General features: G+C 38.1%; 1 protein-coding gene across 1 annotated transcript in view; it reads left to right on the top strand.

The window, feature by feature from the left end:
• The window catches only part of ARHGAP42 (Rho GTPase activating protein 42), a 166,374-nt gene that overhangs the window by 115,036 nt on the left and 38,082 nt on the right, over positions 1–13,256 (top strand). Inside the window, exons 7-8 of the mRNA XM_059816233.1 lie at positions 6,638–6,742; positions 10,728–10,857. Of these exons, the coding sequence (XP_059672216.1) occupies positions 6,638–6,742; positions 10,728–10,857 (235 nt within the window). The remainder of the gene's footprint in view (positions 1–6,637; positions 6,743–10,727; positions 10,858–13,256) is intronic.

Below are 13,256 nucleotides of genomic sequence, written 5' to 3' on the forward strand. Positions count from 1 at the left end.
GTGATCACGGGTTGTTTGTATATAGACAGACATTAAGATCTTGGCTTGGGCACTTCCCATGTTTATTAAAGGTTTATGTAAGAGTATCGTATCTGCTGTGAAGTGAAATGTCTGATGACTTGGAGTGTGCATAACATTTTAATGGGACAACATGTAATGTTGTGTCTGTGCAACACATAATGGATGTTTCCTAATACCATGGTTTTCATGGCTGAAAATTGGAGCCAGTTTTGGGATTTAAATATTCCATGTAGGCAGTGTACATATATGTTTTTCTGAGTTATACATGAAATAAAGTGAAAAATCAGTTTTTCTGTAGGATAGGTAAGTTTATTTTTTTGTTGGTGGAGTCATTTGTCTTTAGTTTACTTTGCATATAAAAGAAACCATATGTTGACACACCATAAAAGAGGACGATAAAGTCTTGTTTCAAAGTCCATATTTAGATCTGGGATTTTCTCCTGGACTATGTTTATGCGCCTAATCCCTAACTATCTTCTGGGTCAGTCAGTACCAGCTTCAATATGATGTGATAGCACATTTCTGTGGCGTATTAGTAGTATTACTACTGTTCTTGTCATACAGGACTAGCTTGCCAATTGCCTTATTTAGTTGGTACCTTTAGCCCTTGACAGAGAACTTCCAGTGTCATCTGTCCCTTCCCATTAAGCATACTGAGCATAGCAGAGCATTCAGTTGTGAAAGAACATGACAAGTATAACTTTTTCTCTCTCTCCACACCATCTTCCAGCTTCCTTGTACGTAACCAAAGCAGCACTCTTGACTGAAACAGGTTGAATTACATCTCTTAACACCCAGTGTCACCAAGAAGAGCTTCTCAGATGCCTCCTTTCCATGAGATGAGAATGTATTGTAGAGTGAATGTTTGACATTGATGCAAACTAATGAACCTGGATTCAGCAAGCAGTACTTACAGAAATCCTATCTTTATGGCATACAGCTGCCAAATCTTAGAGACTAAAACTTTGCTCGGATTCCTAAATAAGAACATTTTTCTACCTGTCATAGATTAATCCAGAGTGTCTCTCTCTGTCTGCTTCTGCAAAACTCTCACATCCTGGAAAAATCTAGCAATCTTGACCTAGCTCTGACCCTGGTATAGGAGACTTTATGCTCCTTTAAAGTAATAGAAACTTTCTGTATTGAGAAGACTTCATACATTGAGAAATATTATTGTGCAATTGCATATAGTTAAAATAGGGCATCTTTCATCCTATGTGCTAGACAGATAGGAAAAATAAAGCTGATTTTATATATTTTAGATGGAGATACTGAGATTCATCCTTTTGACCAGGAGCTGTCCCCACACTATGTCAGCCATCACAGCAGCTGCTATGAATTATGAAAATGAAAGAGCAATCTACCAATTCATCTGTGCTGATACTGAGCAAGCAAGCAGGGGAGGTTACTGATAAACTCAGTCTTGTGGACCTGGGTATTTTTGTCACCAGGTGTACACATCCAGTAGGTAAAACTTACTTTTGAGTGGATCAGTTGCCATCCTGTGTCAGATCAGGAGGCATTTTAGCCCAGTATGCTGTTTGTTGCACACAGGTACGGGAAATATTCTGGTGACTGGGTAGTGATAGTCCTTGCAAGCAGTGTCTTCTGGCTCCAGGTGTGAATTTTTTATAATCAATCTGAATATAAATGGAGCTTAAATTATAACACCAGTTATAAAATTTTGAACATACAAAATTCTTAAGTTTTTGTTTCTAGTCTGTTGCATACAACATGGTGGAATAAAAGCATTTACTAAAACCCATAAGGCAAAGTGTGCCAAGTAAATTATAATACACATCAGCAATACCATGAGACAAACTAAAAAAAAAAAAGTCTTCAAAATAGGCTTTCTAAAAATGCATAGTTTATGTAAGTGATATTGGAAGTATGAGCATGTGCTCCTAGATGCAAGTGGATAAGGACAAAGCCTAACACTTTAAAATCACATATCGAAAGAATTGCCATATTATTATTCATTTTCCTCTGTGTGCTCTACGGACATTCAGGTGCTAGAAGATGCCTGGTGGTGTGTCTATATAGACATTCCTCTTCAGGAGCTCCACTAGCTGTGGGACCTTCTAGTGCATGTGCTGCTTGTGTCTCTGATTTATCAGGTCAGTGTCACGTCTCCATATAATTCTCAGTCCAACATGTTACTAATAGACTCTTTGAAGGAGAGTTTAACAAAATAAAAGAAAGGCTGTTAGTGCAGTGAAGGAGGACATTGTGATGCCCTATTTGTGATCCTCCTAGATCTTGATTTTTTCCAAGGGGAAAAAAAAAACCCTTAAAGCTTTTCATACAGATCATGACTTTAAACTTTTTCTCAAGGGCAAATTAATGTTAAAACTTACTTTACAGCAAGTTAAACAACAAAACAAAGTAAGTGACACTAATCTCTGCTCCTAGGTTTGTCCTTGTGGGCCCAGAGAAGACAGTCCAAACCAGCTCAGCTTTCTGAGGATGTTACGGTTGTTAGGAGAAATACAAACTTCTTCCTAGAGCTCCACTTTTTCCCCCGGCAATGCCAAGACATCCTTGGCCTGTAGGAATCAGGGCACAGAGCTCATAAGCAGCAAACTATCTGAAATGTGAGGGTGGTCCATTAAATGTCATGAAAGCCCAGAAGTGTTTATTTAAAGAATAAAAAAACCCCACCACAACCAACAAACCCTGCCTGTAATTACATGCAGTTCCATGAGACTTCACTGTGAATGTTAAACTCAATTTCCTCTTTCTTGGATTTTCTACATTATTAACTACATTCACTTTAATCTGATGGATAAGTACCTTCTGGTACTATCTACTTATAAATAAAATGAAACCAGGGAGACAGGGACTTCTGGCTGATGTGCTGCAGGCCAAAGGTTAAATTCCTCCCCTATCCGAAACCTAAGTACAGTGTTCTTCCTGTGAGAATGAAATGACCAGGCAGTCTTGAGGTCACCAGCTCTACATAAAAATAAATAAAGTCTCAAGAAGTAGTTGGATTTTGTTTCAGGTTCTGTGTTGAAATCCTCACAGCGCTTGGGGTAACGAGTAGCATTATATTACGGAGTTCAGACCTTGCCTTTTATTGATGTGACAGATTAGATACTCAGATTGAGGTAACTATAAGGCACTTGTTGAAATGAAAAATTGTTGATATGAACACATCGGGCATTGTATGTGATGTTTGGTGAAACAGATCACTTCTTTACATGTGAAGACCACCTCAAAACACATTCTGAAAATATTTTTTGAAAGAAAAGAGGGCTGTTTTTCTTTATTTAATAAAAATCTCTTTAAAATTATAAGCATACCTTTAGCAGCAGTGCCACTTGTAACACCAGCAACAAGAAAACCCCACTGTGAGCATAAGCCTAAGGCAGAAGTCCTTGACTTTTAGATCTCCTCCACACAATGCTATGGCTGTACCTGTCCTGATGAAGGTGGTTATGAAGATGCCTTAACAGCACAGGCCCGTTGAGTACAGGGCATTTTCTGATCCCTGTTCTTCCACCACTAGTGACACGTACATAGAAGCAAATACCATCCTCAGTGTCAGTTGTTTCAACACAGAACTTGAATAAGCTGGTCTAGGACTTGCATAAGATAAGCATATTTTTACTTTTCTTTTATTCCTATTTTTCTAAGGGCTCAGAGAGTATTTGACCAAGAGAACCTCAAGGCCAGATCCTCTGCAATGCACAACTGCCAGAATACCCGAGCAATACTTTAACTAAAATGCATTCAGATTTTTCTCAGGGTTTTTTCACTGCTGTTTTTTGGCTTCCCGATAAATTCAGTTTTGCTGCCATCTTGTGTTCAATATTTTCCGCCTCAATATTTCTCCGTGTACTCTGTAGAAGTGTTTTCTCTGGTGGAAAATGGTTTTCTTTAAGTATTGAAGCTGAAATTTAAACGATTTATAGTACATTCTCCAGAAATGCCCTTTAAATTGATCTTTAAAATTCAGGCATAAGCTGACATACTGAAACTGTCTTCCGCTAGTTCCTTTCTTGTAATTTTGGTGTGCTCTAACATTCTGCTCTGGCTGCAGTTTTGCTGAGCACTCATATTGTTCCTGCAGTGCTGCTTTAGCTGAAAAGGGTGGGTTTAGCAGCAGGCTCCTACTTACAGGTTAAGTTAATCCACGTCCTTTTGACTGAAGCAGAGTAAGCACAGGAGTAGTTATGCTGCTGTGTCTGAAGGAGCTGTAGTTGGGGATGCAGATGAGTAACTGGATCTAGACTGTGAGCAGGGGCTTTGCACAGCTGGAGCCAGAGCAGAGCCTTGGTTATAATTGACTTACTTATTTTACACTTTATTGATAAAAAAGGAAGATTAGTTTTCTTTCTTTTCTCTTATGTAGTTCTTTCTAGAAATACATCATAAACCTTAAAATTATAGAACTCTTTCTATCCATTTGCATAATTGTAGATTTTAAGATAAATTGTTGTATTTGGACCTTCGTCAGAACCACTTGAATAACCAGTAAAAGACTTGCAGGGCCAGGTCCTTAGCTGAGATAATGATTTCAGCTGGGCAGACGATCATGTAAAGCTAAGACAGGTTACACAAGCTGTGGAGCCCTTCATTGGATTGTGTTGCCTTCATCTTTGGTTTGGTGGTGGGATTCGGTTCAGGAATTCACACCCATTGTAGAGGCCCCACAAAAAGTGGCTCAGTTCTTCAGGCTCCATGACTGACTTACTGGGCAGGCATGGGCTTTCACCACCTCTGCCTGAGGTCAGGGTTTCATCTGATCCTGCAATACCAGTAAAAACCAAGGGGGAAGTCCTTCTCCCAGCCATGCCTCACACTTGTATTTGTGCCAGCACTGATAGTCTATTAACCTCGAACTGCTTTAACTTACTAATGCAGCAAAACAGCAAGCTTCCCGAGACAGAGATGCTCACTGAAGGGCTCAGTGATGCCAGAACTGGCACAAGGATGTGTGGGATGCATGAACAAAGCTGAATGGGGAAAGGGAGGAGGAATGGGAATGGGAGAACAAGACTTCAGTCTGGAAGCAGCAAATCATCATGTTAGCTCCTCTGCCCAGAGAGCTGCATCCTTGATCTCTCGTCTGTCAAGCTGTGGAAGTTTGCACATTAAAGGGTGTGGAATGTCTTGCGATGCTGGAATGGATGGGTTCTAAAAGTGCAAAATACTATTTTAGCTATTCCCCTGAAATATATGTTATCTTAGTGAGCAATAGGAAAGAAGGAGGCAAAACAATTTAACTACATTTCTTCAGGTAGGGCTGAGTGTAAATTTAAAGAAAATATAAACACAGTAAAAGCTACATTTTTAAGCTGTTTCACTTACAATAATCTATGTTACTGGTAACACAAAGGAAAGCGCATTAAATATGAATGATGGCATTTTTGTTGCCTGAGTCTAGGCTACTTCAATAGTTGATGGAGAGGGATAAATGTTTCCATCCCATCCTGAAAAAGAAGACTGAAAAAGGGAAAAGAATTATGCTCTTGAATACCCACAGTTTTTTACTGAGTTAGGAGGCAGCTGGGCAGCCAGTTACTTAGCCTAGATGATTAGCTTTTCAATAGCTGTAATATATTAAGATAAATCTGTCCTGTTGTTATAACTTTTGTTATTGTACATCCACGTTAATATCTCTTTTTTTGTTGTTTTCTTTACTTGGTTGTATGTAAGCTAAATTATATATACAAAGAAAACAGTCCGTAATAAAAAATTAAATGCTTGTTATTTAATAGCAGGTAAGAAGACCTAAGGCAATGTCAAAACATTTTTTAAATTTAGAACAGAGTAAGTTAGAAGACTTTTAAAACTAACAGGTGGTAGGAATGCATTAACTCAACAGCTAAAATGAGTGTTCAGAAAAATCTAGTTGCACTTTTTACTACTTAGACATTATTTTAAAGCAAACTTTAAAAAGAATTTTCAACTGGACACATACAGGCTTCAACTGTTCTGCTGGAGTGACTCACAGACATACCAGATAGAGTTTGCATTTTGTTCAGAGCAGGAAGAAATAGTCTGGATTTCTTGTGTTGTATTAAGCTGTCCAAAACATACTTTCAAGAGTCTCGTTTGTGGAAAATAGGTCATAGCCCAAGCAATTACTCTGAAGAAAGTGAAAAAATATTTTCAAGAAAAAAACCTTAAAGTCTGAAAGTATGAACTTGGAAAATGCACACCATCAAAGACTCAGCTGAAATACTGGACAAAATGACTAGGACGGTGAATTAAATTATTATGGAAATGACAACTTTGTGACGCAAAAGCCTGTTCAGTACCTCTCTTTCTTAAGGTCTGTCCATGGATTCCTTGCTCAGCAAAGCTTTGCTATTGTGATTAATGAAAGCTTAGAGTGTTCCAGGAGCTAAGACATAGAATGTTTTTTGCTGATGGTTTGCCGTATTTTGCTGCTGAAAACTAATAGAAAATTGACTGTCCTTAGTTTTTGCTTTCTAATATTCACATGAATAGAGAAGGTGTGTAGCAGTTGCTGAGAACTACTTTTTTACTATTGCAGGCAATACCTATTCCTTATAAGTTAGGGTATATTCTGTCATATTTGTGTTATATAGCATTAAGAACACATGTTAAAAATATATAATGCTTTTCAATTTTATCTTTTCAGCTCTTGGCCTTTCTTCAAGGATTATTTACATTTTACCATGAAGGATATGAACTGGCTCAGGAGTTTGCACCATACAAGCAGCAGCTGCAGTTCAATTTGCAGAATGTAAGGATGATTTATATTTACACTGTTTTGTTTGCTAATTTAATTTCAGGATATTAAAGTAGACTTGTAGCACGTTATTGCAACTCTAAATCTTGCAATGTTTCAGTAAGCTGAAATCAAATTAATATATGAAAAGGCAGAAGTTATTTTTGGTAAGTTAATGTAATGAAGATTCCTGTCAACAAATAACTTTGGAAAAATTAATCTTCAGATAATCAATTTGTGATTTCCAGGTCAAAATTTTGGGAGCAAGAACCAGAAAAGCAGGACGGCAGCCAGGTTTTGATTAGAAAACACAGTAGTCCAGATCGGTTTAAACATGTGTAAATGCTTTCTTGAGAGTGAGGGCCTGTCCTCTGGAGTAATCAGATGTCCAAAAATGCTCCAAGTGGCATAGAATGGTGCAGTTTGGTTTTTAAGGTCACAGATTGCCATAAAAAGCTTGTCCTGCTGTCTGCTAGCTTCCTACTGTATATAAAGCATACTTAGGAAGCCATGCTCTGGCTGTTCTCCAGAATTATTTCGTCCGCATCAGAGAACTGATGGGGCCTTTCTCCATGGTGAGCAGCTCTCACAAGCGTTAAGTTCCACCAGAAGAAAGGATCTGTTACTTGTGTAGAGAGTTATTCTCAACTGAGCAGATGGATCTTTTGCTGTAGATTGGTCTGAATTTGATAGTAAGAGCCATACAAGATTAACTGTGCCCAAAAATTCCATACCTTTCAGAAATAACAAAAATGCATTTACTCAACATACTTTCCCACTCATCATAACTGCTCTATACAAGTGTATATTTATTTCACTGTGTAACTCAGATGTTACACTTCCAAGGACATACAAGTAAGTAGATACAAAACATCTTTACACCCAATTTGCATTAGAACTACTATCACTTGCTTTTAAGGCAAAAAGTGAAGTTCAACCTGTTAATCTTGGGCCAGCCCTACAGTTTTCATGACAAGTAACTTCAAAGTATAGAACAAATTTAAAAAAAAGTGAAGGGTGAAGAAATGCTACCATTCTATCATTTACTCCAAATGCTGTATTTTTGGGGTGACTCCCTTTCTTTTCCATTTCATTCTTTCAAGAAAAGATACTCAGCAGAAATTTTTGTAGCTCCACTAGACTCAAAGAAGCTACAACAGTTTAGAAGATCTGACATCAGCTTTTGCATATAGTGCCTTGGCCACTAAACGTAGAGAATATGAAACAGGTCTGGGAATACAAGAGCACCTTACTGTGCTCAACTGCTATTCCCTGTGGGTTACTGGAAAATAAAACACTTGACATTTTCCCTGTAGCATCTTGCTATTAGAGAGGCATATCTTGGCTCAAAGCTGGAGGACGGCATTGCCTTAGCACTGTTAATGTAGATCTGCATTCTTAGGAGTACTGCACTCTTCCAGGTTTTGCTACAATTAAACATGTGTAGCACACCTCCATAGCCCCCTCCCCTTTTATGTCTGTTCATATGTAGGTATAGATCCCATTTAAAATGCTGCTTGGGGAGATAAGGCAAAGCCTCCTAGATGATTAACCTTTTCCTTTTGGATCGAAATGCGAATGTTCTCTGTCTGTAGAGCATCTCAGCCCCTTGTCCTTTCAAATTATGTATTTGCTACTTTCAGTTTGCTACTAAGACTCTTTCGGATAAAGGCACAAGGGGTCAGTGTTGTTGCACAGCACAGTTTCAGTGAAAGGATGAAAAATGTGCTTCAGTCCAAAGATTTATTTACTTTAATATGACAAGTTCTGAGAGGAGCATGAGCCCACAGCACAGACCAAAACTGGCATTGTAAGTCAGAATATGTTAGTATCTTCTGTGCACATATCTATAGAAACAGAATTATTAAAGGATTTTTTTCAATTTCAATGTTAATGAAGAAATAGTTAAACTTAATCTCTTCTTAAATATTATCTAAGTACAACCTGAAGTTGTAAATAGACTACAGAGGTAGAGGGAGATGTAAAGTTAGACAGAAGGAACAGTGTATTACGATACTGGTTTTTATTATATTTATACATCAGAGAAACATATACATGAAGATATAGGGGGATACAGTACACCATTCACTGCTGTTACACAGAAGGTTGAATTCTGGTTCCAGATCTAGATCCACAGCTTCCTTTTGCCAGCTGGGCTATCTACTGACTTGTCACTCAGAGCATCACCCAATCTCAGACTGAAGTGAAATGATGCATGTAGGGAAAGACAAACTGAGGACAGCCTTCAGGGAAAATTGTGTTCAGCCTGTTTGCTGTAGCTGTCAAAACTACTGCTCTCCATTGCATTGTGTGTTAAGGTCTTGGAGAACAGTTGATCTGAACTGCTGTTTCTGTTCTTAAAATTGTCCCACAGGTTAGAGCAGGAGCAGTAACAGCCGTGGGAGTAGCAGAGTAGTGGCAGACAGACAGCTCTTAACAGGTCACCATGTCCTAACATGAGCTGCTGTCCCTTTCACTGTTTCAGCTGTCTAGTGGCATACTTTGTATGTCCATTTGGCTTTGTTTTCTATAATTTGATTCAAAGTCCTAGCTGCTTAAAAGTAATAATTAAAAACTTAATTGACAAACAGAGATAAGCTCTGAAAATGGGGATGTTCCTCCCTTCAATGACATGTCCCTCTTGAAGGTCTCAAAATGACCTCTGTTAAGTTTGGTCTGAACTGATACTTTACCCTAAGGATATAATCTGGAAAGTTCAGAAGAGAATTTTACCTCCCTCTCTAATATTTAATTGAATAATGTTTGGCTTCAAAAACAAGATTTAATATATGTATTATTATTATACTACTGCGCAACTCCATGAATGGCCCACAAAAAGGGGAAAGTATTCACCAGTGTATAAAGTCCTGAGAGCATCTTTCCGCCTAGTCAGGATTAGAGTCCATAAGATGACTTTGCAGAAACATCACAAAAATCTTTATTCTTTTCTATTACCTGTAGGAACAAAGTGTTCAACATCTGGTATATTGGTAGCAACCTACCAAACCTCTAGCGCCTCATAATAATTCTCATCTACTATACCGTTCTAGGTGTGTGGAGGGAAACCCTGGCCCCACTGAATTCCTAAGTATGCTTTATGTACGGTGGGAAGCTAGCAGACAGCAGGACAAGCTTTGTCTGGCAATCTGTGATTCCCATTGAATTCAATAGGAAAAAATTGTCCCTTTACATGCATATAGTATTAGCAAATATGAATAACTCACCTTTGTACCTAATTGTTTGCTTGGCCAGATTCCTGGTTTACACACGTGATATTTAGGACAGACACAGTCTTTCCTTGCTTTTGGCACATTTCTACCACTTGTGACCTGTTTCTTTCCTAGCGTATTTATGTTATAGTTAACTGTGGTGTTTGCATAGTCCTATCAAAGAATGTTCATGACAGTGCTGGTAACCTGACTATTCAGAGTATCAGCAGCTGTGTTATTACTGCAGATACAGATACACAGTACATTTGTCTCTTCCACAGGCGGAGAGACCACAGCTTGTCTAGAGACATTAGCCTGGCATTAACCCAAACTTTCTGCACTGTGCTTCAGGTGGTTCAGTGGGACTTATTACTTCAGGTTTGGGCCTACGCTATCAACAGCTTCTAGTTTAGCCTGGCTTCTGCCTGTGTATCCTAGAGTACACAGAGATAAAGCCTACATCTGTCTGCAAAATACTGTGTAAGCATACCTAAAGATATGAAATGACCTCAGTGACCTGCAGAAAGAGGAATGTTACTGTTCTCAACTATGTTTCCTTTACACTGTGTGCTTAAGTTGAATTCTTCATTACTATGTTATTCCTAGGCTTCTAGAGCAATGAAGAGTATTGTTCTTTATTGCTTTTTTTTTCCTTTTATGTCTCTGGCAAATGCTTCTGTTGGTCTCTGATACAGTCTCCTTGGCATTATTAGTAATTAGTTCTTCATTGTTGTTTTACTACTTGCATGAGATAATGTGGGGTTTTGTTTGTTTCTTTTTCTGGGTATTAGACCAGGAATAACTTTGAAAGCACTAGGCAGGAAGTGGAGAGACTCATGCAAAGAATGAAATCAGCCAACCAGGATTACAGACCACCAAGTCAATGGACAATGGAAGGCTATCTCTATGTGCAGGAGAAACGTGAGTAAAACAGATGTACCTTTTAATTTGATTTAAAAGGCATAGCAACAAATGCAAGGATGAGAAAATGGTTTAGTTAGCAGGACAACACAACAGCTCTGTGTCTGAATGTCTGGAAACTTCTGCTATGGTTGCTTTCCAAATGATTGAGAGGTTCAAAAGAAAAATAAATGTTTGACTTTTCAAAAAACAGAGTACCTAAAGTGAGATGGAATGCATGGAATGATGATCAAAACACTTGTAAGCAACTCAACTCCTGTCCCCTGGGTCCTTGTGGGTAGGTACCTACTATTGGCCACCCCAGTGGCTGACTGGTAGCAAGCTCTGCTCTGGCTGGCTGCCCTACTCCTTGTTTGCAGAAGCTGCAAGCTCCCAGCACTCTGCTTTGGCTCTACCTGCCAAACCCTGTACTTTCTCTGCCTGAGCAGGGCCCGTAGTTCACCCAGCTGGAGCAACTTCCACCTTGTACCAGGGATCTCCACTGACCCAGACACCTTAAGAGTAAATGAACATGCACATAATGGAAAACAAAGGTGTAAGAAGAAGAAAAGTCATGTAAATACAGTCTGTCAGCTTCAAAATAGCTGCAAATCTATACCTATGTTTTATTCACTTCGTAAGACATGAGAACGAAGTGATGAATTAAATGAAGGAATAGAACTAAAGTTGTCATAAGTGTCTGAAACTACTTGGAAGAGCCTATCAATGCATCATGTTATGAATGAAAACAGAACCAGGAAATATGTGAAAAGTCAAATGAGAGAATTCAAAACTGTAAGTCACATGAAGTATCAGCTACCACTGTTTTACACTCTAACGAGTATAGAAAACCAAGCCAAACTAGCTGTGTTGGGCAGGATCATGCAAAACCCTCAGTAAAATAGTTTTCATTGCATGGGGTACCCAGATTTATATATTTACTTACTAATTTTTCTATTTGCAGTGGAATGAGCCTGACACTAAAAAAGTATATAGCAGTGTTTTGAGATAGTGTGTACATCCTTGCACAAGTTTAGCATTCATGCAAAAATTATTGAATACAACTTTACACCTGATTTCTCAATCTAAAAATAAATAGAAGGCATCTGGATATAGAATTCCCGTGTCAGATTTGACCCCACTCAACATCAGTTTTGATGATATCTTCTTCACTGCTCCCCTTTTAGATGATCTACATGGAGTTATAGATAACTGATTTCCCAAATCATGAAATTAATCTTTATTCCATATGTGAGGTAAAAGAAAGAAGCCTCAATGCTTATCATAGTTAACCTCAGCCACTTTTACCCTCAGTAGCACTGAAAGTTTTAAGAAGACTCTCTATGTTTTAATTGAGTAATAATGATAAAAGAAACCTGTGTTAAGTGGAAATTACACTGAGCCCTGCTAATGGGGGAGGGAGAAAAGGAGTGTAGCATTGGGCACATGCTGTGCCTCATTAAATAGTGAGAGGCCAACTTGACATCCTCTTACTGAAAATAAATTTGTTCATTAGTTTATTCTGGAGTAAGAGTAACAGGGTCTGTAATTTCTGTGTCAGTGAGGAAGGTACTAGTTTTATATTTCCTTGTCATGCAGGTTTACTTTCCTACAAGCATCATCCCATAGGCTCTTGTCAAATTATGGGCAACTTGATTAAATGTTTGCTATTTTTGACAGTAAATCCTGTATATATTTATTACTGATATGCATGGTGGTAAATATATTTGGTTTTTTTTAAAATGGCAGTAGGCCATAAATCGTTTTCATTCAGATGGACGGTCAGGAGTCACAGACTTAAAGTTGCAATGTAGGTGTCTGGCTACAATTTTTTCATGAAAAACAGGTGACTTCTAAACTCATCTAAAACTGCCTTGAGACTGCTCATCCTTCTCATATATGCTAAAAGAGTTAATGAAATGCCATCAGAGGAAAAATTGATTTAGAATAATTATAGATTTTGTTTTGCTAAGTAACAATAAGTTAAAATATAGGAACAGAACAGCTAAATTCTGAGGCTGGGTAACCAGTTGACTTTTCAATTCAGGACATTACTTTCCTGCAAAACACAGGCAATGGGAGAACTTTCTCCAAGTTGGTGTAACAGACCGTGTAAAGTTCCACATCTATGTTTCTGGGTTGCCAGACATCCGACTTGAGGCAATCTCTTGTATATCCACCACCTTTGTGGAAGGCTACATTTAGAACGCAAAGCCATTGTGTCTATATCAAAACTACTAGGTTTGGTTTTTAATGCCATCCATTTTTATTTAACTGTTTACATTTTTAAAAAAAAACAAACACAAAACCCTTTAGATACATTTTTTGAACTCAGAGCTCTTTCATTTTAGAAAGAATTAAACAGTACAGATATACTGTACTTCGAAAAAATCAGTATCATATTTTTCCCATGAGTAACT

This window comes from Gavia stellata, chromosome 1, assembly GCF_030936135.1.
Source record: "Gavia stellata isolate bGavSte3 chromosome 1, bGavSte3.hap2, whole genome shotgun sequence".
NCBI lineage: Eukaryota > Metazoa > Chordata > Aves > Gaviiformes > Gaviidae > Gavia > Gavia stellata.